Genomic DNA, 24,236 nt, shown 5'->3' on the forward strand with positions numbered 1-24,236 from the left:
GGAGTTAAAGATTTAATTGTTAGTAGTTATTTTCTCTTATCCGTAAGTTAGATGAGCTAATGTTTATCTGCATTTGTCCTTGGATAAAAAGGTATCTTAGCTGAAATACTTTTGTCAGGAGAATGGCTCTGGCCAGGTTTATGTTAATGAAAAAATAAACACAGCCTGGGACAATTATCCAACCACCCCAAATGTACAGGGAAAGTTGTACAAAGATTGAGATGCAATCGTGAGATTACATGTACATATAACATGGAAATGCATGGTAAATGGGGAGAATCATAGCTGTTATTGCACAAGAAGTTTACAACAAGAGACAGCCAATTCATTCAAAAGGCAGGAATTCCATAACGCCTTGGGTGATGGTTTCCTCTAACAGAACCCATAGATCTGATTGGTTGACCTTCTGAACTCTAGTTGTCACTGCTGTATACTCCATGGACTTTTGCTACTAGCAGCTCTTAGTACAATTTTTAATGTACAATTCTACAGAAAGGGGTGCTCGCTTCGGCAGCACATATACAATTCTACAGAAAGGGATGCCAGCAGAGAAAAGGCAAAATGACTGGTGTGATGATTTGGTGCAAGACACTGGTTTATAAATCCCTTATCTCAAGAGTCTTGTCATTTTTGACCACAGGCCAGGACTTGCCCCCTTCCCAAATTTCCCATTTCATTAATTTAGGATACAAAGGCTTACCTAGTTAATATGAGCCTTGAGATTGTCCCCTTTACTGATTGTGGGCTCAATTACACAGCAGATGCCCTGGAACTTTCCAAGTCTCAGAGTTTTGAGAGAAGCAGGCACCAGCCACAGCGGGAGGAGAGAGCAGCCTAGTGCTTCCTGCTTATCCATAACTATGATAAACTCTTAAGCATACCTCATACTGAAAATGGACCATCACATTCTGTTTCTTACAATCCCCAGCTATCCTGGGGTCAGTCAGGGATATATAAGACTGTCTAAAAGCCAAACAACAAACACCCCACCCCCCACCCCAAAGGATGAACGGTGCTGGTGGCAGCGCTGATTACCAGCAGAAAAGTCATGAGTCATGGCCACAACTACCAGAGTTACAAAGAGCTTTATTAGGAGGGAAGGGTGGGGGAGAGGGGAGCCAGGTTTGGTGGGAGGGAGCAGACAGCAGAGAGAGAGGGTGGGGGTCTGCATCCAGCTTTTAAGGCACATATGTAGTTGCCAGCACCCCCTGATGGTGTAAGATGCAAGACCCCGAGCTATGCATGTGCTGGAGTGAAGTCAGGATCCTAACAAACCCGCCCACACACACAAAACTCACCATGCCTATCCGATATCTTAGGAGACTGAATAATTAAACATGTAAATAATTTAATTGATTTTAGTGCATATATGTACTCATCTTTATAGATTTATAGAGTTGTTCCTGTTTTGTTTTACCGTAAGTAGCAATGGCTAGCTTAGTAAATACCTGGATGTCAGTATAACTGGCCAAACTCCCATGACAAAGTCATTCCTTAGAATTAGAGACACTAACCTGGTAAGACTCTTTACCCATAAAAGCACTTGCCACAAGCCTGATGACCTGAGTTGGTCCTCAGAACCTGAATGATAGAAGAAACCATACCCCCAAAGTTGTCCTCTACTTCCACAAGTGCTATAACAAACACATGCACACACACACATATACACAAACTAACTAAATAAATAAAAAAAATTGGATCCACAGCTCTTGGGTGGTCAAGGTCAAAAGTCAGGATTCGGAGTAGATTCCAGGGACTTGCTGGCTTGGACATGACTACCCCAAACCCTGGGTATTATCAATTTCACTGAAGTTCCTCCATGAACTATCTCCAAAGACATGTGTAAACCTTAGGATGTTCTTTATGCCATGGTCATGTTTTAAATGCCATAAACCCCAAGGACACCAGCTGTTATCCAGGAGCATAAAAATCCCAAGATTTGCCAGACAGTGGTGGCACACGCCTATAATCCCAGCACTCGGGAGGCAGAGGCAGGTGGATCTTTGTGAGTTCGAGGCCAGCCTGGTTTACAGAGTGAGACCCAGGACAGGCACCAAAACTACACAGAGAAACTCTGTCTCGAAAAACAAAAACAAAACAAAACAAAAAGATCCCAGGATTTTAAATAAAAGCAGCTTTCAGGCTTCATGAGATAGGCCTGTAAATTGTCTTCTTCTTGCTTCTGAAGGTAACTTTATGGGCTGTGCAGAAAACAACAAAGTGTTGTTATCCATCGTCTTAGTTGGGGTTTCTACTGCTTCGGTGAAACACTAGGACCAAAAAGCAAGTTGGGGAGGAAAGGGTTTATTTGGTTTACACTTCCACATTGCTGTTCATCACTGAAGGAAATCAGGACAGGAACTCAAGCAGGGCAGGATCCTTGAGTCAGGAGCTGAGGCAGAAGCCATGGAGGAATGCTGCCTACTGGCTTGCTCCTCATGCCTTGCTCAGACTGCTTTCTTTTTTTCTTTTTTCTTTTTGGTTTTTCGAGACAGGGTTTCTCTGTGTAGCTTTGTGCCTTTCCTGGAACTCACTTGGTAGTCCAGGCTGGCCTCGAACTCACAGAGATCCGCCTGGTTCTGCCTCCCGAGTGCTGGGATTAAAGGCGTGTGCCACCACTGCCCAGCCCAGACTGCTTTCTTATAGAAACCAGGACTACCAGTCTAGGGATGGCAGCACCCACCATGGGATGGGTCCTCCCCCACTGAACATTAAATGAGAAAATGCCTTACAGTTGTATCTCATGGAAGTATTTCCTCAACTGAGGTTCCTTCCTCTCTGATGACTCTAGCTTGTAAACAAACCAGCCAGTACATCCGTGAAAACAAAAAGAGAAACATCTTCGCTCAATAAGAGCCCAAAGCAAGAAAGGTGATGCTCTGTCCACGTCTCAGGTCCTGCTCTACCTCCTTAGTAAGCCGTTTATACACAAGACTTCATGCTTCCCTCCCTTCTTTCCTCCCACTAACAGTTTTTGAGCTCTTATTATGAACTGGTTCTGGGCACAGTTTGGAAAAATCTGTAATAAAAAACAATCCGTTTGAGAACCACCATAGTGATTTCTGCCTGGACTCATGTCTTCGGTCATATCCCTGGAATCTGGCTGCTAGGATCTTCTTAAACCATGTTCAGTTTCTTTCAAAAACTCTCCATCAGGTCTTTTATGTCCTTGATAATATTCAGATTTATGTTTTGATGTGTGGGAAATTAAGACCTCTGAGGATTTACTAATGGGCTTTTATTTACTTGGTATCAGCCATATTAGCTTGTCATCCTATCTCTCTGATTATTTCTAATGAGCATTGGTTTTAGCAATGGACACAATGTGATACGTTTTCTGTCCTGATAATAGGTTTCTCTGTCAACACAGTAAGCCAGATCAACCCAAAATTAAAAAGTAAAAGACCAGGTTTATTTGGGCAAAGTACTCTTGGGTGACCCTCCAGCCCCCAGAGATCCTGGCAGGGGAAGGAGGCAGGAGAAAAATCACATGGCCTGCCTAAAGGAGATGGCTTATACCCTGTAGCCAATGCATGGTGATGAGTCAGCCGCAGCTAGCAGATTCAGGGAGGAGCTGCCAGGCACAGCTGGGCTTTAGGCGGCTTTTCTTTGTTGGTATTTCTCTGAGGGTGAGGTTTGGAGCGAGAAAGAGAAGTGGGGGCTTTTGCAAGAGCTGGAAGTCTCAGCCAAACATCATGTATGAGAAAAGAACTTGAGGTAACTTGGAGTCTGTGGTATGTTGTTCTTTTTCTTTCTTTCTTTCTCTTTTTTTTTTTTTTTTTTTTTTTTTTTGAGACAGTTCCAGGCTGGACCTCTTTTCCAATGAGAATCAGCATATTCTTGTTACTCTAGAATCTAAGACTGGGATTTCAACACAAGCCAGCACTCTCAACAGGACTCATGGTCTTTACTTCCCTATTCTTATCTTTCAAAAAGCAAATTCCATTTCTCAGTCTCCCTGTTCTTTTCCTTTAATTAGGAAAAAGTCAGCCTAGGTGTTATCTCTGGAATTTGGTCCAATGGTTTTTAGAGCTATTCAATATCTGAAGTATATTCTAGGCCAGAGGGATTATATCTTGTTGCCTGGTACAGGAGGGTTCAGCCCACTGTGGGCAGTACCATCTCTATGCATGTGGACCTGAGTTTTACAAAACAGCTAAACATGACCTAGGGAACAGTCCAGTAAGCAGCATTCCTCCATGGTTTCTGCTTCAAGCTCCTGTCTTGGCTTCCTCAATGACAGACTGTGATCTCTAAGATCAAATAAACCCTTTCCTTTCAGTCAGAGTTGCTTTATCACAACCATAGAAATCACTTTAGAACTCTTGGCATATTATTACCTAAGTGATGCACAAACAGCCTGTATGCTTATGGTTGCTGTATACAAGAAGTGAGGCCACAAGACACCTTCAGGTAGTCACTCAAATTTCATTCATTCATTCATTCATTTATTCATTTGATCAACAGTCACACTGAATTCTACTTTATGGAGACAGCCACTCACGTTGCTTTGATAATTTCAATTTGTCAGTCCAGATGGATTGCTCGCGACGACATTGGCTAAGAATTTATGTCTTAAGTCAAATTCAACCAGGTGCAGACTAAGAGAATGCATATTCCACATGTGTGAAAATGCATATTCTAGATACAAATGTTTAACCCTTGAAACCAAGAGGTAAAGAGTCCCTCCAGTACTGTACCTGTTACCTTAAGTGGACACACCTCTTTCTGCTTCAGACTGTGTACTCCTTTGTTCTTCATAAATAGAACACACTAGGGACTATGTGTATATATCATACATTACCTGGCCAAATGAAGTGACTGTATCTTACAAGGATGGGAGGTGTTATTTTACATGAGAGAGATGCGTACAGGCTAACATCCTGGTCAGTTGCTAGGCAAGTCTCACTGGCTATAGGCAGTGATACCCACAGTTGCTGTCTTTTTCACATTAGTGAAGTGTTGCTCCATCAACTGACCAGTGGGCAGAGAGGCTCAGAAATCTGCTGGCGATTGGCTACCATTGACCAGCTTGGGATTGATTCTAAGTTCTTTTATTGAGTCATCACACACAGTGAACAAATCTTATACTTCAATTATTCTGACATATACATTCACCTATTCTGGCCTCCATCTTCAATTGGCTGTGCCTGTCATTAAACTTCAACTTCATGTCATTAGACTCATGATAATATATACTTTTTGTGTCTGGCTTCTACTCTAGAGTGGTCTGTCACATTGTTGTGTTTACCACATTTGTTCTTTTCATTTCATGACAGCAATATATCACATGGAACATCAAGAAGGATTTACTCATTGTAGCAGTTAAGCTGGGATATTCTAGGCTAGTAAGAGCTCCATGAAAGGCAGAAGGGACCAGGAGACGGCTCAGTTGGTAAAGTGCCTGTTATGTAAACACAAGGACCTGACTTTGGATAGCCAGCACCCAGGTAAAAGCCAGGAGTGGTGGTGCACAACTGTAACCCTAGCACTAGGGGTATGAGTGTGGGTGTGGAGACAAGCAGAGCTTACTGGCCAGCCAGTCTAGCCAACTGGTAAGCTCTAGATTCAGTGAGAAACCTTGTTTCAACAAATAAGGTGGCTCGTGATAGGTGAGAGATACCTGACATCAACCTCTGACTTCTACACACAGGTAGGTACACACATACACACACACACTCACAGACTCACAATACCTTACCTAATTAAAGATAGTGATTGCTGGGTATGTGATTCCAGCCCTTAGGAGGCAGAGGAAGGAGGATCTTTGTGAATTGGAGGCCAGCCTGGTCTACACAGTGAGTTCTAGAACAGCCAGGACTACATTGAAAAAAGAAGTCATGGTGACATCCATGTCCTTGAGCTGCTGCCAAGGGCCATGTCTTGTTACTGTGACCCCCTGTGGCCATGTTGGTGTCCTAGGACCATTCAGCCACTGGGGCCATGCGGATCTAGGGGGCCTGTGCTACCACATGGGTCTATGGTGACATCTGGGCCAAAGCTGCTATTGAGGGCCATGTGTGGGTCCATGGCCCTACTGCAGCCAGGGTCTGTGTTGATGTCCATGACCTGTGTTACCACCAGAGGCCATTCAGACTACTCATGTTGAAATCTGAGGGCCATGCTGAGTTGGCCCCGCCCTTCACTGAATCTGTGAGATCTGGCCCTGCCCCTTGCTAGCCACTGCAACAGGAGAGCTGACCCCAATGGCGTGGGGACAGGAGAGCTGGCGGTGAGGGGGGGTGGTCCCAGGGGAGGCCCAGACTGACCAACTCAGTTATTAGGGCTTTAAGTTAGCATACCCCAACATCTACCCTACCTATGACCTGCTGGAGCATGTGAAGAGGCTGGTCCTGTGGAACCATAGCCATAGGACTGTAGACAATTCCTGTGTCTGGTCAGCAACTCTCAAATACCCAGCAGTCACTTCCCAGATAATTGACTTGGAGGCTTAATATTATTTATAAATGCTCGACTGGTAACATAGGCTTATTACTAACTAGCTCTTACACTTAAATTAACCCATAATTCTTATCTATGTTTAGCCACGTGGCTTGGTACCTTTTCTCAGTCCAACATTATCATCTTGCTTCCTCTACATCTGGCTGGTGACTCCTGATTCTGCCCTTCATCTTCCCAGAATTCTCCTGTCTGCTTGCCCAGCCTATACTTCCTGCCTGGCTACTGGCTAATCAACATTTTATTAAACCAATTCAAGTGACAAATCTTTATAGTATACAAGAGCATTATAGCACAGCACAGGACCTCCATGACTCAGGACAACACAAGATATCTGAGAGGAGTTTTGGTGAGGGCCCAGTCATTGATTGTGTACCAGAAGCCAGAGGCCTCGAACCAGACCAACAAAACTCATTACAGTAAACATTTGCAAATAAAGCTATTTGGACAAAAGGATATATTGTGTGACACACCCCATAGTTCCCAATGCTACTAAGATGAATGAAGAGGTGATAGAGAGGCAGGATGGAGAAAAAAATGGAGTAAAGTGGGGTTTTTTTTTGCTTTCTTTTTTTAATTAATATTTTTATTTTTGGGGGAGGAGGGTGTTGGGGACCCAGTAAACAGCTTTGGAACTCATGGAACATGGCTGGATGGACAGCAAAACCACACTTGACTACGTGCTCTGAGGACCTAATGGTGTTATTGAGCATAGCCTTGCTTATTGTCCTCATGGTCAACATGTCCCTCATAATCTATGGGTTGAATGGAAACTCTAAAGGGGCCTCTAGTCAGTCCCTCACTGGGCAGTGTTACTGGTAATTACAATAATAGTGATTGACTTTTCCCAAGCATTGCTACTGGAGCAGATTAATGATTCAACCACCACCCTTACAAAGATTTTTGACATGTAGACTGCTAGTAAATTTAGGTTAAGATGTTTTTGCTAATGTCTTTGAGGTAGAAAATCTTGGGGAACAATTTAAAGTTTAGAAAGGCACATCACTTGTCCCAATAACCCCAGCATCCAGGGACAAGAATAGGTGGATTGCAGGAGCTCACTAGCCAGCCAGTCTATCTTTAGGTTCAGTGAGAAAACCTGCCTCAAAAACCTGAGGTGAACTGGGAAAGCCTCCACCACCCTCTTCTAGTCTTCACATGCATACACACCACATACATGCATATTAAAACTGTAAAGGCAGGAAGCATATACAAGTACAACATGCTCAAATTCACTCTGTAAAACGTACATCTTTAAGATTAAAAAATATAAATCTTAAAAAAAAAGTTTATCTTTGTAAGATATTCAAAATACCTCATTCCATAAGGGATCTATTTCTTGCTCCTGGTAAGGGTCCAACACATGGGACTGATCCAACTTAGGGAATCTCATTGCACCAGCATCTCCAAAGGATTAAAGACAACTTTCACTAAGACTCATTCTAGGCATGTCCTGCTAATGTGTCTCTTCCATTCAGAAAGTCACTGTACCCCATCCGGTAGCATCACTAACACATTAAACAACTAAAAACTTCAGAATTAACATGTCTAAGTTATAGTCCTTAAGGGTCAGAGGTAGCTATATTTTAGGAGAGGGACACAATTCATTATTTTAAAAGATGTTGGTGCCAAGGAGTTTATTGGGTCGAGATATTTATACACATCATACCCTAAGCAACATTCTAGCAACACAGTAATATCTAACACTTACTTGACTTTACAGAGTCCTAGGTTGCACTCTTCAGCATGACAGCCATTAGCTATAAAGCTACTGAGAAACTAATTATAGGTAGTTAGTCCCCAATTTGTAGAAAATAAAACTAGAAATATTTTAAATAAGTTTAAGGTATATAGGATTTATCATGTTTAAAATACAATATGCAGACTAACCTATTATATCCAGATAGTAACAAACCAGATAATATTAAAATAATTTATTTTTTAAATTTTCAATAAATACTTGCTACATCACTGTATCTTCAAAGATAAATCAACTATTCTGAATTATCGAGAAATTAAACTATAAAATTTTTATAAGAAAAAAATTATTCATTATACAGCATTTAAGTCTAAGAGCACAAATTTGACACACCTGTGGCAAGTTTTAAAAAGTACATCAATCAAGACACAATCTCAATATATGCCTATTCTATAACATCAGTCTATTGATCATTGACTTCCTCACTGCTACTCCCTCCTGCTTCTACCTCTAAAGTAAGCCCTTACTACAGAACAGTGAGTGGTTTTCTATTAGAGGTGTCTCTGTCCCTATGCAGCACTTGGTACTATCCATTAAAATTTTGGTTGTTGCTGGGCATGGTGGTTCATGCACTTTGGAGACAAGAGGCAGGAAGATCCTGAATTCCGAGGCTATTCTGGTCTATAGAGTAAGCTCTAGAACAGCCAGGGATACACAGAATAACCCTGCCTGAAAACCCACCCCACCCCCATTTTTTGGGGAGGTGTTGTCTTAGCAAAGGAATGCTAAATGATATTGAGTGTACAGGGTGCAGAGATGCTACTAAACATCCAACATAGGTCAGACACCTACAACAAGATTAACCAGGCCCAGTGCTGGTAGTGGTAAGAGTTTTCTCAACTCTTGTAAAGAACTCACTCCCACCTTATGACTAATATCTCTTCCACTATAATGATGAACAGATGTTGCTAAATGGTAAGTAACTATTTAAAAGTTAAGCAGTTACCATTACCACTAAAAGTAATAGTTAACTTTAAGTAGTAAAATAATTTCAGAATGGTTAAAGCACAATATCAACCAAAAGTGACAAAAAATTAGCATACTGAACTGGCCTTTCCAATCTGTGGGCCAACCACCCAAGGTTTCAAACCAATCATATATTATTTGATCTGTATTGAATATGCAGACATGTAGACTTTTATTTATCACAAAGCATAGTAAAACAATCATTTGTTAGCATTTACATTGTATTCAGTGCTACAACCAACCCAGAGATGAGGTGAAGAGTTAAAGATGTGCATAAGTCAAATACAATGTCATCTTGTATAAGACTTGAGCATCCAGAGATTTGATTATGAAGGGGGTCCTGAAATTATGAGGGTGATTGGATACCATTTACTCTCCCTTGAACCTGCTCTGCCTGTTATTATTGTTATAATTATTTTAAGGATTAGGGACTCAACAACCCGTGACCTCATGCCTGCAAAGCAATCATGGTACCACTGAGCTGTATCCCTGGCCTTAACCAGTTAAATATATAAGTGCTGTTTTGAAGCAGCTAAGTAGTCTCTTTTGCTCATTTTTCTGTCTTTATTTAATAAGACCACTTAGAAATTCGTCTACAATGATAACACTTGGCAAATAGCAAAGTGTTCTGAAAATGTTTGTCAAAATGTAAAAAAATGAAGAGTTCTACTTATTTCTTCAATCGTGTCAGTCATATATTTGGACAGGCTAAATTAAGTTTTATTTATGGCATAATTTTGCAATAACCTCTCATAAATGTCTTCTATAAACATCTTTGCATACACATGGGATAGATAATACAAAACTGTAAGTCAGTGGGCTTTTTTCTCAAACAAATTCTGGTTGTAAAATACCCATGTATCATAAAAGGGAGCCCAGTTCAAAACAAAAGAAAACAAAAACAAAAAAAAAAAAAAAAAAAAAAACCAACCTATCTTACTAGGTAGAAAAAATTTTCAATTCAGTTACACATTCACATTCTATGTATTTTGTTATGATCAACAAACTGACTCAAATGGTTTAAGTTATCCCACCATTTAAAGAGAAAAGTGTCTACAATAATTTTAAACCATGGAGTTAACTTAATTTCACCACTGGCTGCTTTCTTCATAATTTCTTTGAGTTCTTCCTTTGATACATAGAGATAGCTTTTAATCTCATTGGGATCTGGATTCAAGGTTACATTCTTTTTCAGAAACAAAATATAATCAATTTCATGTTCACCCCAGATACCATCAGACTGGGCCTTGTAGTAAATTCGTGTTAGATAATGCATCTCATTTGGATCAACCTACAACATAAAAAGAAAACTCAATTAATACCATCCACCAAGTCGGACATCGTGTACCTGTTTTTAATCTCAGTACTCAGCAGGCAGAGGGAGATGGCTCTCTGAGTTTGAGGCCAGTCTCATCTACATAGTAAGTACCAAGCTAATCAGGAATGTGCAGTGAGACACTGTTTCAAAAAATTAAAGAAAAACTGACTAACGACAAAAAGATAACCTAAAATCAACACATTTCAAGAATATCTTGTTTTTTAAATTTACTTTTTGTGTATGAGTGTTTTACCTGCATATATGCCTGTGAACCACTTGTGTGCCCAGTGCCCTGGGAGACCAGAAGAGGGCAACTGATCTCCCAGAACTGGAAATAGAGGGATATAAGCTGCCATATATGTTGGTGTTGAGTATTAAACATGGGTTCTCTGGAAGAGCAGTCAGTGCTTTTAACTGCTGAGCCATCCCTCTAGCCCTTTAACAATATCTTGAATGGCAGCAGAGTAGTTTTACGATCAGAGGGTTTTTTGTTTGTTTGTTTTTCTAGACAGAATTTCTCTGTGTAGCTTTGAAATCTATCCTGGAACTCACTCTGTAGACCAGGCTGGCCTCAAACTCACAGAGATCAGCCCGCCTCTGCCTCCTGAGTGCTGGGATTAAAGGTGTGTGCCACCAAGCCTGGCTACAATCAGAGTTTTTAAAATATTATTCTCCTATTGATGATATATGGAAAAATTATTACTGTTTGAGTGTCTCAATTTTTTATTCTCGAGACTGAACATAAGTTAATTTTTTTAAAAATATTAAAAAACAGTTACTCAAACTAGAACGTTACTCAATATAGGTTATTCAAAATAGAATGCATTCATATTTTAAAGTTGCTATTACCGAAAAACATTTACTATTTCAACTAGATGTGAGACACTTTGTCACACTGTTCAAAGAGGACAGTAAGGCATAGTGGTGCACATCTTTAGTACCAGCATGCTGGCTGAAAACTGACACAGGCAGATCTCTATAAGTTTAAGGCTAGCCTGGTCTACACAGTGAGCTCCAGGTTATCTAGCCCTAAATTTTGGTTTCTTAAAATCATGGTCCTAGTTTTGCTCAATATTGATATACCAGTCTATATGATGGCTTTTTTAATTGATAAAATCAGAGATGAATGCTGCCTTGTGGACATCCTTAGGAACATGAACCACAATTCTGAGTGAACTGAAATAACCTTTTCCTTCCTTGGAATTGTTCCCTTAAAAAATACTCATTTTTGAGGCAAGGTCTTTCCAAGTAGCCCTGGCTAGCTTGGAACTCATTATGTAGATAAGTCTGGCCTGAAACTCAGAGAACCATCTACCTCTGCCTCCCAAGTACTGGGATTTAGCTCAGTGAGGGCCTGCCAAGCATGGGTGAAGAACTGGGTTCCATCCTCACTACCACATAAACTAGGCATGATGGTGCATACTTATACTCTCAGCACCAGGAAAATGAAGGCAGGTGGATCATCAAGGGCATTTTCAGCTACATGAGATCCATCACATCTCAGAAAGGAGGCTGGAGAGATAGCTCAGCAGTAAGAGTACTGTCTTGTTCTTCCCCAGGACTCAGATTTGAGTCCTAGCACCAACACTGCAGCTAACAACCAGCCTTAACTCTAGTTCCAAGGGACTCCACTCCCTCTTTCAGTCTCCTCTTGCAGTGCATGCACATGGCACACAAGACATACATGTAGGAAAAGCACAAACATAAAACAAAAATAGGTATCACATATTTTTTTTAAAGAGGCTGGAGAGATGGCTCAGCAGTTAAGAGCACCACTTACTCTTTCAGCTGGTGGTTCAGCTATTTGCTACTCTAGTTCCTGGGGATCTAACACCCTCTTTCTGGTCTCCTTGGGCACCAGACATATATGTGGTGCACAACATCAATGTAGGCAAACCATAAAATAAAAAGTTATTTTTAAGAAAGAGAAGCAAAAAATTTGGCTGGGTTTGGAATACATGCCAATAAACCCAGCACTTAAGAGACAAAAACAAGTATATTATTTGTTGGAAACCAGTAGGAGCTATACAGCAAGACACTGTTTCAAAAAACAAAACAATAAAAATGTACACAATATTCCTTATTGAAGGGCTAGTTCTATAAATCAGGAAGTTATAAAGCACAGACTATGTACCACTGTAATCACAGCAATTGGGAGGCTGAGGCAGGAGGATCAAGAATTTAAGGCCAGCTTGGATTACAGAGTGAAACTGTCTGAAAACAAAATTCTTGGTCTGGAACTGAAAGTTAGTGGAAAAGTACTTGCCAGGAATGTACAAAACTCTGGGTTCCACTCAAAGCACTGCTGAAAATTGCTTTTTGGTTATTAGTCAACATCTTAACATACTGATTAAGGTTTCGATTGTAGGCTCTCTAAGAAGACTGATTACCTCTTCTAAGGGAATTCCCAATTCAGCTTTTAAGCGCCTCTGTGCAGCTCGTTTTACACCAATGGCGTTGTTTTCTTCAAGCTCACCTGGATTACTTAATGGATGACTACAGCAACTATTGGTGAAACAACCTGGAAAATAGTAATATGAACAAAGACGAACTGTTCTTCAAATCAGGTTTGCAAGATCAAGGGAAAGTTTTATAAGTAATCAGATAAACAGAGTTTTAAGTCAGTTACAATGGGCTCCCAGTATTATTTTCTGAAAGATAGTTATGGATAATCTTAATGCTGTCTTAAACCAAGAAGATAAAAACACAGAGATAATTCAGATAGTAAGGTTATATTCATTGGATAAGTTTATTTAATGTAAAATGTAAATGAAGCCATTTACCAAGCTATTCCTTTTGGACCTTGGCCCCAAGAAGTTCAATCAGATTAATATAGTTCCCAGTAGAATCTACCTTGTGCGTTAAGTATACTAACCTGGAAAGGTAATTTTAGCATCTGATCTCTGCTGTAACAGGAGCTTATTTTCACTATTAAATAAGAAGACACTAAAAGCTCGATGTAATAATCCTAAAAGCAAAATAAGTATGATTGGTCAGAAAATGCCAGTTATTTGTCCAATTTCCCCTCTTGCAGTTGAGAATATGACTAACAACCTGTTGACAGTTCTGCTATTTTCCAGTCTTCTAACAGGAATTTCTGCATGACTATTATGGAGAATAGTTCCAGCAAACCAGCAAGACTAGTCACCAAGTGAAACTCCTTTTCACTTGGCAGTGTTGGCAGTTTTGATGCAGGCCAAATGCTCTTTCAGGAATAGTAGCCAAAGCTACACAGTAAGACTCTCTTTACCCCCAAAAGAAAAAAGCATTCCTTTTATCCCAATATTTTTGTCAGCTAACTGGAAATGTCTACACAGATCACTTTGTAAAAAATATTTTAAAACAGTACCTTTGTCAATGTTTTCATTCAGGTGACAGTTTTTCTTGGTGTCAGCCCCAATTTTATTGTCATTTTCATCAATAAGAATACACATCTCTGCTAGAAGTTGAACTTGTTTTTCATCGAGATGGCTGGTATTTATTTCTGGCATTATGACAGAATGTCTGATCTGACCTAGAACACTAATATTGAAAAAGGTCATCATATTATAGTTTTCTAAATGGCATATACATATAGAGAAGTATATCTAGATTTGAGCTGAGGAGCTAATTCAGCCATTAAGCTTATAATTAATTATGCTTATTGTTCCCATCTGCAGCCTCACCACTCTAACCCCGTGGGTTTCTCCAAGGATGCCACTGGCCAAATCAAATACGCAACCCTACTTGGCCCATCATTTCTCCTATGACAATCGTACCTAGCCTTTTATAACAGTTGCTCTAAAGTGCCAAACTCAATGTTCTATTCAAATTACTGAGCTGACACCTCTTGTAGCATTGGGAAATCAACTCCTCCTTTTGTGTATTTTTCTTTATATATTTTTTTATTCGTGATCTGGCTCCAACCTAATTTTTCATCCTATTTTTCCACAACAGTTTCTCAATTCTTTATTACATGTTCCTAAAATCATTCCAAGTGTTTTTGCCATTTGCATCCTCAGCATGATTGGTAAAGAATGCCACACACCAATGTTAATTGAAATCTAGGTTTCAAAGTTCAATTCACAAACATTTAAACAATGTCCCATAAGATTTTATCCAATTTTTAACCTGGGCTCCTAGTTAGAAAAGATTTATGCAACAATTCTGTCAATTCTCCTAAGGGCAATATATAGATAATATTTTTGATGAAGAGGCAAAAACTTTATTCACTATATTCAAGTAGATGCTTTAGAGCAGTTCCTGGAATTTTTTTTTCTGAATAGTGAATTATTATACTGTCAATTCTGCTTTTATAAGTCCAAGAATTAGACAATGCCTAAACTAGACAATGTGGACTAGGTGCAGCTGTGTTCCAGTCAGTCTTTTATTTATGGACACTAAAATCTGAATTTCACTTAATCCCCATGTCACAAAATGATTTTTTTTTCTTACAATCAATTATTAGGTTATACTTCATACATCCTGACCTTAGTGCAGACACCTAATTTTCTCAACTTAAGTGTAAATTTAGACCACTTTCTGTATTGTAACATCTTTTGCACATCTCTATCCAGCAATTTCTAACTTTTCTAATCTTTGTAAGAGTCCTTACATATCCTCTCGGTTTTTTAAAATAAGTTTTCCCACAATTTATTTTGAAGATTCTATGTGATCTACTTTCAAATATACAGATTACTGGAGTTAAAACATACCTTTGAACGGCTAATACAACTTTCTAAAACTAAATAGAGTACAGAATGAACTAGTCGGGAGACAGGGGAATATCACTGATGACAATAAGGCTAAAATACTGAATACAAAAAAACCCGCCCCCCCCTCAAAAAAACCCACCACCACCACCACAACAACAACCTCAAAAAAAAGCAATGAGCTTAATGATTACAGGAAAGGACAAGCATTGTAAGAAGTGAAAATGTACTTCAACTGACAGGGTATATTTTCGACATTCATAGGCTAATTTAAAATTCTAAGGTTGATTTCATTCTTGTGGAATTACTAAACTTTTTGAAAAAAAAAAAGTCTTTAACTCATAATGCCAGGATATTAAAAAATCAACTTCATTTTCTTACCCATTTTAAGATAAGGTGTGGAAAATACACATCACCTAACTCAAGAAAAAGATCCAGGAACACATAGGAGAGGCGTCTCCATTTCTTTATAAAATTCACCGGGACATTTAACAACCACAATACCTGCAAATCCTCTCTAAAACTAGAAGCAAGCAGCCATCGACCTATTTATTCATTATTCGAAGAAGACAAGTGAGGTGCTCCATAATGGAGCAAAGACTAGATTTTCTTAAGTCAAGTCAGTTCCTTTTTTATAACTCAGCTCCCCAAGGTCTATGAACCGCAGCATTTCTCGGACTACTGGACCGCTTCTCAGGGCGTCTCCAGTCTCCACCGACAGACAGCCCGTTGGATCCGAAGCTCTGCCACTGGGATGCAGCCCATCACCCAACCCGCCCCAGAACCAGTACCCAGCCCAAGGGGAGCAACAGTCCCAGGCGGACCGAACGTCAAATGCCCACCATGGAGAGCCAAGGTGGGAAACCGCGTCACCTCAGCCTCATCCTGCCACCCAGCACCTCCTGGTCCCCCGCGCCATCCCTCAACAGAGTGACTCTTACCAGAGACTCCGGCTAGAAGCGCCTTGAAGTGCGGAGGTGCGCCGTATTTCAACGCTCTTCGCAGCAAGCCCCGCCTTCAGACACCGCCCCCTAACGGCATGTCCAATCACTCGCGCCAGCGCCCGTCCGCGCCACATTTCCTCAGCCAATCGCCACTAGCGTAAGCCTGACGTCACGACCGCGCCAGGCAGGCGCGCGGTGGTGCCACCTCCCTGGCGCGTGGCTCTGGAAAAGTCTCTGGAGGTTTCAAGAAACGGCTGAGGAACTGGACCGCGAACGAGGGTGTTGGCGACTCCCGGTGCACAGCTGGGACGGTCGGCACGCCTAGCTGCCTCGTGGAAGGGAAGCTTCTCTACTGGGAAGGTGCCTTGAAGATGGTGCGGCCCAATCGGCCACCAGCCAATGGCACCTTCGACCATGCCCGGGCTCGCCAATCAGCTGGCGGCAAGGCCAGGGCGGGCCCCTGACCTGACATGGGTGTGTGTGCGTGATGACGTCAGACGCCTTGAGACGGGAGCTCTAGCAAGTGCAGTGTTTTAACAGGGATGCCTCTGCTTTTCTTCCCAGAGACCACTGCCCGATCAGTCCTAGAGGGCGGAATGAAACTCCAGTTGGATGAACTTGATGAAAGTTAAGAAAAATCAAGAAATCATTGTTAATGTATTATTGGTTTAGAAGATTTAACCCTGCTTCCCCAACATGTTATTCCAGTAAGAAAATTCTGTAATTTGCAGCGGCGCTAATTCCCAAGGTGCTTTGCAATGTGGAATAAATTGTTCAGCAAAGTTAAATGAAGTTGAGGCAGGTTGGGGAACCAACGTTTGGACTGGATTAATTTGATAGTCATCAAACCATCATGTGACAATCCATTCTTAATAAATTTAGTGAAGCAAGGTTATACGTTAGAAGTCTTTCACAACAGGATATATGAGGTTTGTGTAAATGAGATGTGATGAAATTGGTCGAAAGTTTATCTATTACATCAATTCGTTTATTTTTTGTGATGTGTATGTGTAGTATATGCATTATATGCATGTGTGTGTTCAGGTACATGATGTCTTCCTCTCACTTTTTTTAGTTAACATTTTAAAAATTACAGGTTTATTTATTTTGCGTGTGAATGGGCATACCACAGTGCTCTGGTGGAGGACAGTTAAGAGAGTCCTATCTCTCCTTCCACCACGTGGGTTCTGAGTAACACGTCCAGGTCTTCAGGCTTGGGGGCAGGTGCCTTTACCCATTAAGCCATCTCGCTAGCCCCTCCATCTTATTTTTTGAGAGAGGGTATCTCATTGATTTTGGAGCTTACTGATTTAGCTGAGATTGAATAGCCAACAAATCCTCATGCCTCTGCTCCCCAGTTTGGGATCATAGATACCCATTGGTATGCCTGACTTTATACATGGGTGCTAGGAATTTGAGCTCAGTTCTTTTTTTTTTTTTTTTTGTTTTTGTTTGTTTTTTTCGAGACAGGGTTTCTCTGTGTAGCTTTGCGCCTTTCCTGGAGCTCACTTGGTAGCCCAGGCTGGCCTCGAACTCACAGAGATCCGCCTGGCTCTGCCTCCCGAGTGCTGGGATTAAAGGCGTGCGCCACCACGCCCGGCTGAGCTCAGTTCTTTATGCTTTCACACTTTACCCAACCCTCTTTCCAGTCCAATGCCTGTGGAATTCAATATTCTGAAGTTGTCAGCTAAGCAGTGCGGTGCACCAGTTCTCAAACTTGTTGGTCTCTAGACACTCTGGACACAGCTGTGTGTGTTGTATTAGGTAAAATGTATGAAGAACGTTTTATGTGACAAATTAGTAGGCAAACAAGTATTTTCAGTAGCTTCCAGGTGATCACAGTCATTTGTGTGCATATGTGTGTGTGTGTGTGTGTGTGTGTGTGTGTGTGCATTTATATGTGGAGGTCAGTTGATGACAGGTCTTCCTCAAAAAAATAAAATGATAAGATAAAATAAGGCTCTGTCCCTTATTTTTTGAGATAGTGTCTCTCACTGAGCCTGGAGCTGGATTATTGGTTAGACTGGCTAGCTAGCAAGGTCCAGAGTTCTGTCAATCTTAGCCTCCCCAGCAATGGGATCACAGGTACACTTCCAGGCCCAGTTGGTTTTTTTTTTTTTTTTTTTTTTTTTTTTTTTTTCATTTTTAATTGTCTCAAACTTTTATTTTATTTTTTTATTAAGAGATTTTCTATTCATTTTAGATACCAACCACAGATTCCCCTGTCCTCCCTCCTCCCACCCCCCAAGGCCCAGTTTTTATGTGGATTCTGGGGATTCAAACTGAGATCCTTATCCTTGCATGGCAAGCACTTTACCTACCGACTGAGCCATTTCCCCAGCTCTGGTTAGTTTTTGATAAACAAGCACATGGGCTGTCTTTTTCTGTTTTGTAATAGTGATTTCCCATTTCTGGAACTTTTTCTTTTCTTTTTTTTTTTTGAAGCAGTATCTCACTGTAGCTCAGGCCGTCCTGGAACTCTGTAGACCAGGCTGGCCTCAAACTCATTGAGTTCGCCTTCCTAGTGGTGGGATTAAAGACATTCACCACTACACATGGCTCAGGAATTTGAAATTTAAAAGAAAATTTCATACTAATACTTCACTGGTTTTAGTTGTAAACCTAAATACACATTTCCTATGAATGGTTTTGTAATATGCATTGGTTGTTTGGGAAATAATGAGTTACTGAATTAAGCAAGTCTTTCAAATGTAGATGACGCATTTCATTATTTACTACCATGCAATCACATTAATATTATCAATAATCTTGAAACACATTAGGCAACTTTCCCTGTGGGTCTAGGTCAGGAATGAAGCCTTGTGAAAACACTGTTGAATACTAGTAAGTCATTGATAATGGTAATAATAAGCTTTTATTGTAAATATTCCCTCTATGTTATTTTTTCCTTTAAATGATCTGAAATGGGAAGTGAGGGTTGATTGCCTAATTAACAGATACCCCTTCTCTGGTGCATAGAATTCCTTAAGCAAAAGACTACCAACCAACCAGCCAAGCAGCCAGCCACTCTGAATACTGGATGGACATCATGAAGCTACGCAACAATGACAGCTGTGTATTGCTCAATTATTACTCCTGCAGGATGGCTCCTGCAGGTGTTATTCCAGATACAACTGTTTGAAATGGTTTACAGCAGATTATTTTTCCATCAGAAGCCTCTGTAAACTAAATGACCCTGTAGCTTTTCCCATCAAGATGAGGAGGGAGGCACACTGGAGAAATGGCTTAGCCATGAAGAACTGGCTGCTCTTGTAGAGAACCTGGATTCAGTTCCTAGTATCCACATGGCAGATCACAAGCATCTGTAACTCCAGTTCTGGGGATCTGACACTTTCCGGCTGCCACTAACAACCAGGCACACATGGGATACAGATATATAAATGCAGGCAAACACTTATTCACACAACAATTTAAAATCTTTAAAAAAAAAAGTAGGAGCATTTTCTCAAGACCTGTGACTGGAGATTTTGAAGACAAGGTCTTGCTATCCACCACAGGCTAAACTGAAAAGATATAAGTAATCCAGATTAGCCTTGTACTAATGGTCTTTCCTCTATGGTAAGGACAGTGTTTGAGATATGATGTAGCCTCATGCTGGCTTTGGACTAGTAGTATTTCTCCATTGCTGAGGAAAGTGTCTGAGATGTGATGTAGCACTAGGCTGATCTTGAACTTACCTTTTGCCTGGGCTTCCTACGTGCTATGATTTCAGGCATGCACTAACATGCCTAGTTTGAAATATTTTAATGTACATGTTTGTTTTTATTTTATCAAAACAACGCTAGAAAAAAGGACAAGGGTTGTAGAGCTAGAAGGGAAATAAAACTTAGTAGCTCATAAACAGATCTTTAGCTGTGTGTTATCTTTGAAAGTTGGAAGGAAGATAGTTCTAGACTAATATTTCAGAGAAACTCAGCAGTAGTCTATAACTTCTAACTGGATTACTAGCCTTTGAGTTGTTCAGTACTTCATGGTAATAGTTTCCTTTCTGGGGATTCTTCAGCTTTTCAGATCCTTTCAACCTTAGTCCCAATTGGTAGATGCCCTCTATTTTAATTGAACTTTCTAGAGGACTAATTTGGAAAGTCCTGCACTCTTTTTGAATTGGCCTTTGCTATGGATTGCTTGATTTAGATTTATATATCTGCTTTTGTATCAGAATCTTATTCTGGTCCAACCAACAGTACCAAGAATTTGAGTATAAGGTTCAAAAGATAAGTAGAGATGAACAATATAGGAATTTAGAAAATAAATAATTGCTTTTTTATAATTACATAAGATTGCACTGTACATGTGAAACCTTTGGCATGATTTCAGAGGTTTTCTTCAACTATTACATTGTAGTAGTTTTGCAATCAGTTTTATGTATTTTATGTATTATGGGTGATGAGAAAAGAAACAAAGTGGTAGAATAATCCAACCAATAGACTGAGTTTTTAAAATCTTAAAGAAATATATAAGGAAATTCTTTTTCCTCATTGCTCATGGTTTGGACAGGAAATAAGCTTCAAAGGTCATGTGTTGAAGGCTTGGTCCTCAATGCAGGAACACAGCAGGAGTTAGAGCTTGAGCCTGGGGTCATGATATCATAAGCATTATGGTATTATCAGTGGATTAATCCCTTAGTGCACTGGCAACTGAAGGAACTGTTAAGAAATAATGGACATTTTTAGACAGGAGCCTAGTTGGAGGAACTAGGTCACTGGGAACACATTCTTGAAGATTATATCTTGTTTCTTCCCATGCCCTTCCTGGTTTCAGTAAGGTGATCAGTTTTGCTCAATCATGCCCTCTCTATCATGATGATCACCTTCCTGTCCCCACAGGCTCAAAGTCAATACAGCCTAGTGACCATGGACTGAAACTTCTGAAATGATCAACTAAAATTAATAATTCCTCCTTTATTTACAGGTATTTGATCACAGCAATGGGAAGCTAATTAACACACTGAGTTTGAGAAATATTCAGTGAGTGTTACAGTAAAGTCAGAGGAGCTGGAGAGGGGTTCATATACCCATTGTTGAAGATCATGCCTGAGACCTTATGTGTGTTAGGTGAGGAATATATCCCTGGACTATATACCCAGCCCTCTCTTTTCACTTTTATAAACTTGGAGATAGGTTCTCACTAAGTTACCCAGACTTGCCTTCAACCCACTCTATAGCCCAGACATGCATTGAACTTGGGATCCTCCTGTCTCAAGTTCCTGAGTAGTTGTGGCTACAGACCCAAGCCACCAGGCTGGTTGATTCTTCTATTGCCTTAGGACCTCACTTCATATTCTTTGAATATTTGGAATCCTTTAGGAAGAGGGGAAAACCACATAACGTGTGTGATTAGGTTGGATGAGAATATTCTTGAAAACACAGTATTTGAGGGGAGATTGCTTAGATGTTGAAGTCAAAGCATGAGTGTAACATGAATCTTAAAAGGTCTTATTAATAAAAACAAACCCGGAGCCAGGTATTGGAGTGAATGCTGAAAGATCAGAGAAACAAACCAGCCACAACTAACCTCACTTCGCCAGTTCCTCAGCTGATCCTGTTTCCTCAAACTGGAAGCCTCTGTGTCCTCATCCGAATGGATCTCAGCTGAACTGTTGCTCAAAAGCCTAAAAGCTTAACAGGACTCTAGTTCCTGGTTTTCACACATTATATACCTTTCTGCTTCCTGCCATCACTTTCTGGGATTAAAGGCGTGTGTCACCATGCCTGGCTGTTTCCAATGTGGCTTTTAACTCACAGAGATTCCAATGGAGGAATGGATCTCTGCCTCCAGAATGCTAGGATTAAAGGTGTGTGTGTGCCACCATTTTCTGGCCTATGTGTCTATCTAGTGGCTGTTCTGTTCTCCGACCCCAGTTAAGTTTATTAAGATGCACAATATATTGAGGGACACAGTATCACCACATTTCAGCACAAATAAAATTTCACCACACATGAGGACTTGAGTTCGATTCCCAGAACCCACATTAAAAAAGATGGTTTGGAGCCAGGTGTGGTGGCACACACCTTAATCCTAGCACTCAGGTGGCAGAGTGAGACAAATGGATTTCTATGAGTTTCAGTTAGGAGTGAGTGGTAGGCCAGCTAAAGCTACATAGCGAAACTAGTCTCAAAAACAATCAACAAACAATTTGGGCCTGGTGGGTACGCTGATAAACCCAGAGTTGGGGAGGCAGAGACAGATAAATCCCTGGGGCTCTCTGGCCAACCAGCCTAGTTTATCTGATGATATTCAGGCCAAGAGAGACCTTTTCTCTAGTGAAATGTGGACAGTGCCTGAAAAATGCCATCTGAGGTTGCCATCTAAGATTGGCCTGTGGCCTAATGTATGATAGATTTATAACAATGGTATTACTGGAATATTAGGAAGTGGTGAAAGGTAGGAAGGTGACCTGCTGGAGGAGGTGGGTCATTGAAGGCATATCCTTGAGGCTATATCTAACCCTGACTCTCTCCTTCTACATGCTTTTGCACAAGCTCAGGAGCCCAAGAAAACATGGACAGAGCCTCTAAGACCATGAGCCAAAACAAACCCTTCCATGTTAAAGTTATGTCTGTCAGATATTTGGTGATGGAGATGTAACACTAGTAAGTAGAGGAAGCATAATCATGCAGTGACTATCTGACAACATTGGCAGGTTTTTTTTTTTTTTTTTTTTTTTTTTTAGGGGGGGGGGCATTTTGTAGTTCAGGTTGGCCTGGAACTATGTATAGCCTAGGCTTGCCTAAATCTCCTGGTGATCACCCTGTTTCAGCTTCCAAAGTCTGGAATTATAGTTTGAGTCACCATACCCAATAACAGGGTTCTTAAATCTTTGCTATTGTTTTTTGCAGGAGAAATTTGAAGTGTTTGGAGAAGCAGTCTAGGAAAAGCCTAGAGCGTTATGTTATTCGGGTGTGAACGCTGAAGACCAGAGTGCTGTAGAAATGCAGACAGGAAGCACTGCTCTGGAGGCCGCTGGTGTTTACAGGAATGTCAACTACTACATTAGGTATCACATTGGAGGCTACTCATGTTACATTCTAGCTAAGAATTTGTCTGTATTCTGCCCACATCCTGAGACTTTCTAAGGTGCTAAGTTTAAAGGTAGTGAAGTAATTAATTTATCAGGGAAAATTCAAGACAGCTTAGTGTTCAGGTTATGCTATCGTCTTGACTGGAGGCTTTTTAGACATATTTACAGTGAGAACTGGGAGCCAAAAGCAGAGGAGAAGATTTGAGAAGCAGGCCGTTTGGCTAGAAGAGCAGCAAGTTAATGTCTGTGGCATAGAAGGGTATGGTTGTTAAGGAGATTTGTATCCACAGATATTTATGTTAAGCAAAATGAGCCAAACTCAGAAAGACAAAAGTACCATACTTTCTATCATATGTGGACTCCATGTTTGAAGGGCATACAAGTAGAAGAGGGACTATGATTGGGGAGAGAGCTTTAAAAGGAGAGTTTAAATGATGGAGTAAACAATAGAATATTCATAAAATGAAAGCAAGAGGGACTATCTGGGAGAGGAAGGAGACCAATGACGGGATAGGAGGAGCACAGGAGGCAAGAAAGGGATTTAATAAGAATAAATTATTGTAATATATATGTGTGAAGATGGCACAATAAAACCATTACTTTGTAGGCCAACTAAAAATTTACTTCTTAGAAAAGAAAACTGGTTGTGGTGATACATGTCTAAAATTCCAGCACTTGTATGTTTTTGAAACAGGTTCTCAAAATACTTGGCCACTAACCGGGCGGTGGTGGCGCACGCCTTTAATCCCAGCACTCGGGAGGCAGAGCCAGGTGGATCTTTGTGAGTCCCAGGCCAGCCTGGTCTACAGAGCGAGATCCAGGAAAGACGCAAAGCTACACAGAGAAACCCTGTTTCAAAAAACCAAAAAAAAAAAAAAAAAAAAAAAAAAAAAAAAAAAAAAAAAAAACTTGGCCACATAGTGAAGCCACCTTGCTGGTCGGCATGAGACCCTGCCTCTCCCCTCCCCTCCTCTTCCCTCCCCTCCTCTTCTCTCCTCTCTTTTCCCCTCCCCTCCCCTTCCCCCTCTCTCTCTGTTTTTCCAGACAGGTATAGTCC

The 24,236-nt window shown here is 40.7% G+C and overlaps 1 protein-coding gene and 1 long non-coding RNA gene across 3 annotated transcripts; one reads left to right on the forward strand and one right to left on the reverse strand.

Moving 5' to 3' along the window:
* Positions 1-9,332: 9,332 nt before the first annotated feature.
* LOC114684853 (isopentenyl-diphosphate Delta-isomerase 1-like) lies at positions 9,333-16,371 on the reverse strand. 2 transcript variants are annotated; one of them, XM_028859406.2, is made up of 5 exons: positions 16,135-16,371; positions 13,852-14,024; positions 13,378-13,470; positions 12,893-13,023; positions 9,333-10,475 (listed from the first exon to the last, which is right to left on the reverse strand). In XM_028859406.2, exons 1-5 carry the CDS (start codon positions 16,269-16,271, stop codon positions 10,158-10,160), a joined length of 852 nt encoding a protein of 283 aa, XP_028715239.1. In that variant the 5' UTR covers positions 16,272-16,371; the 3' UTR covers positions 9,333-10,157. The 2 variants fall into 2 exon arrangements, with proteins under 2 accessions (XP_028715239.1, XP_028715244.1); XM_028859411.2 differs by lacking the exon at positions 13,378-13,470.
* Positions 16,372-16,583: 212 nt separating this feature from the next.
* Positions 16,584-23,886, forward strand: LOC119088043. The gene is made up of 3 exons (XR_005091612.1): positions 16,584-16,844; positions 21,070-21,212; positions 22,998-23,886. It is a non-coding gene; the product is annotated as an uncharacterized LOC119088043 (long non-coding RNA).
* Positions 23,887-24,236: the final 350 nt, after the last annotated feature.

Source organism: Peromyscus leucopus, chromosome 5 (assembly GCF_004664715.2).
Source record: "Peromyscus leucopus breed LL Stock chromosome 5, UCI_PerLeu_2.1, whole genome shotgun sequence".
In the NCBI taxonomy this organism is placed as follows: Eukaryota; Metazoa; Chordata; class Mammalia; order Rodentia; family Cricetidae; genus Peromyscus; species Peromyscus leucopus.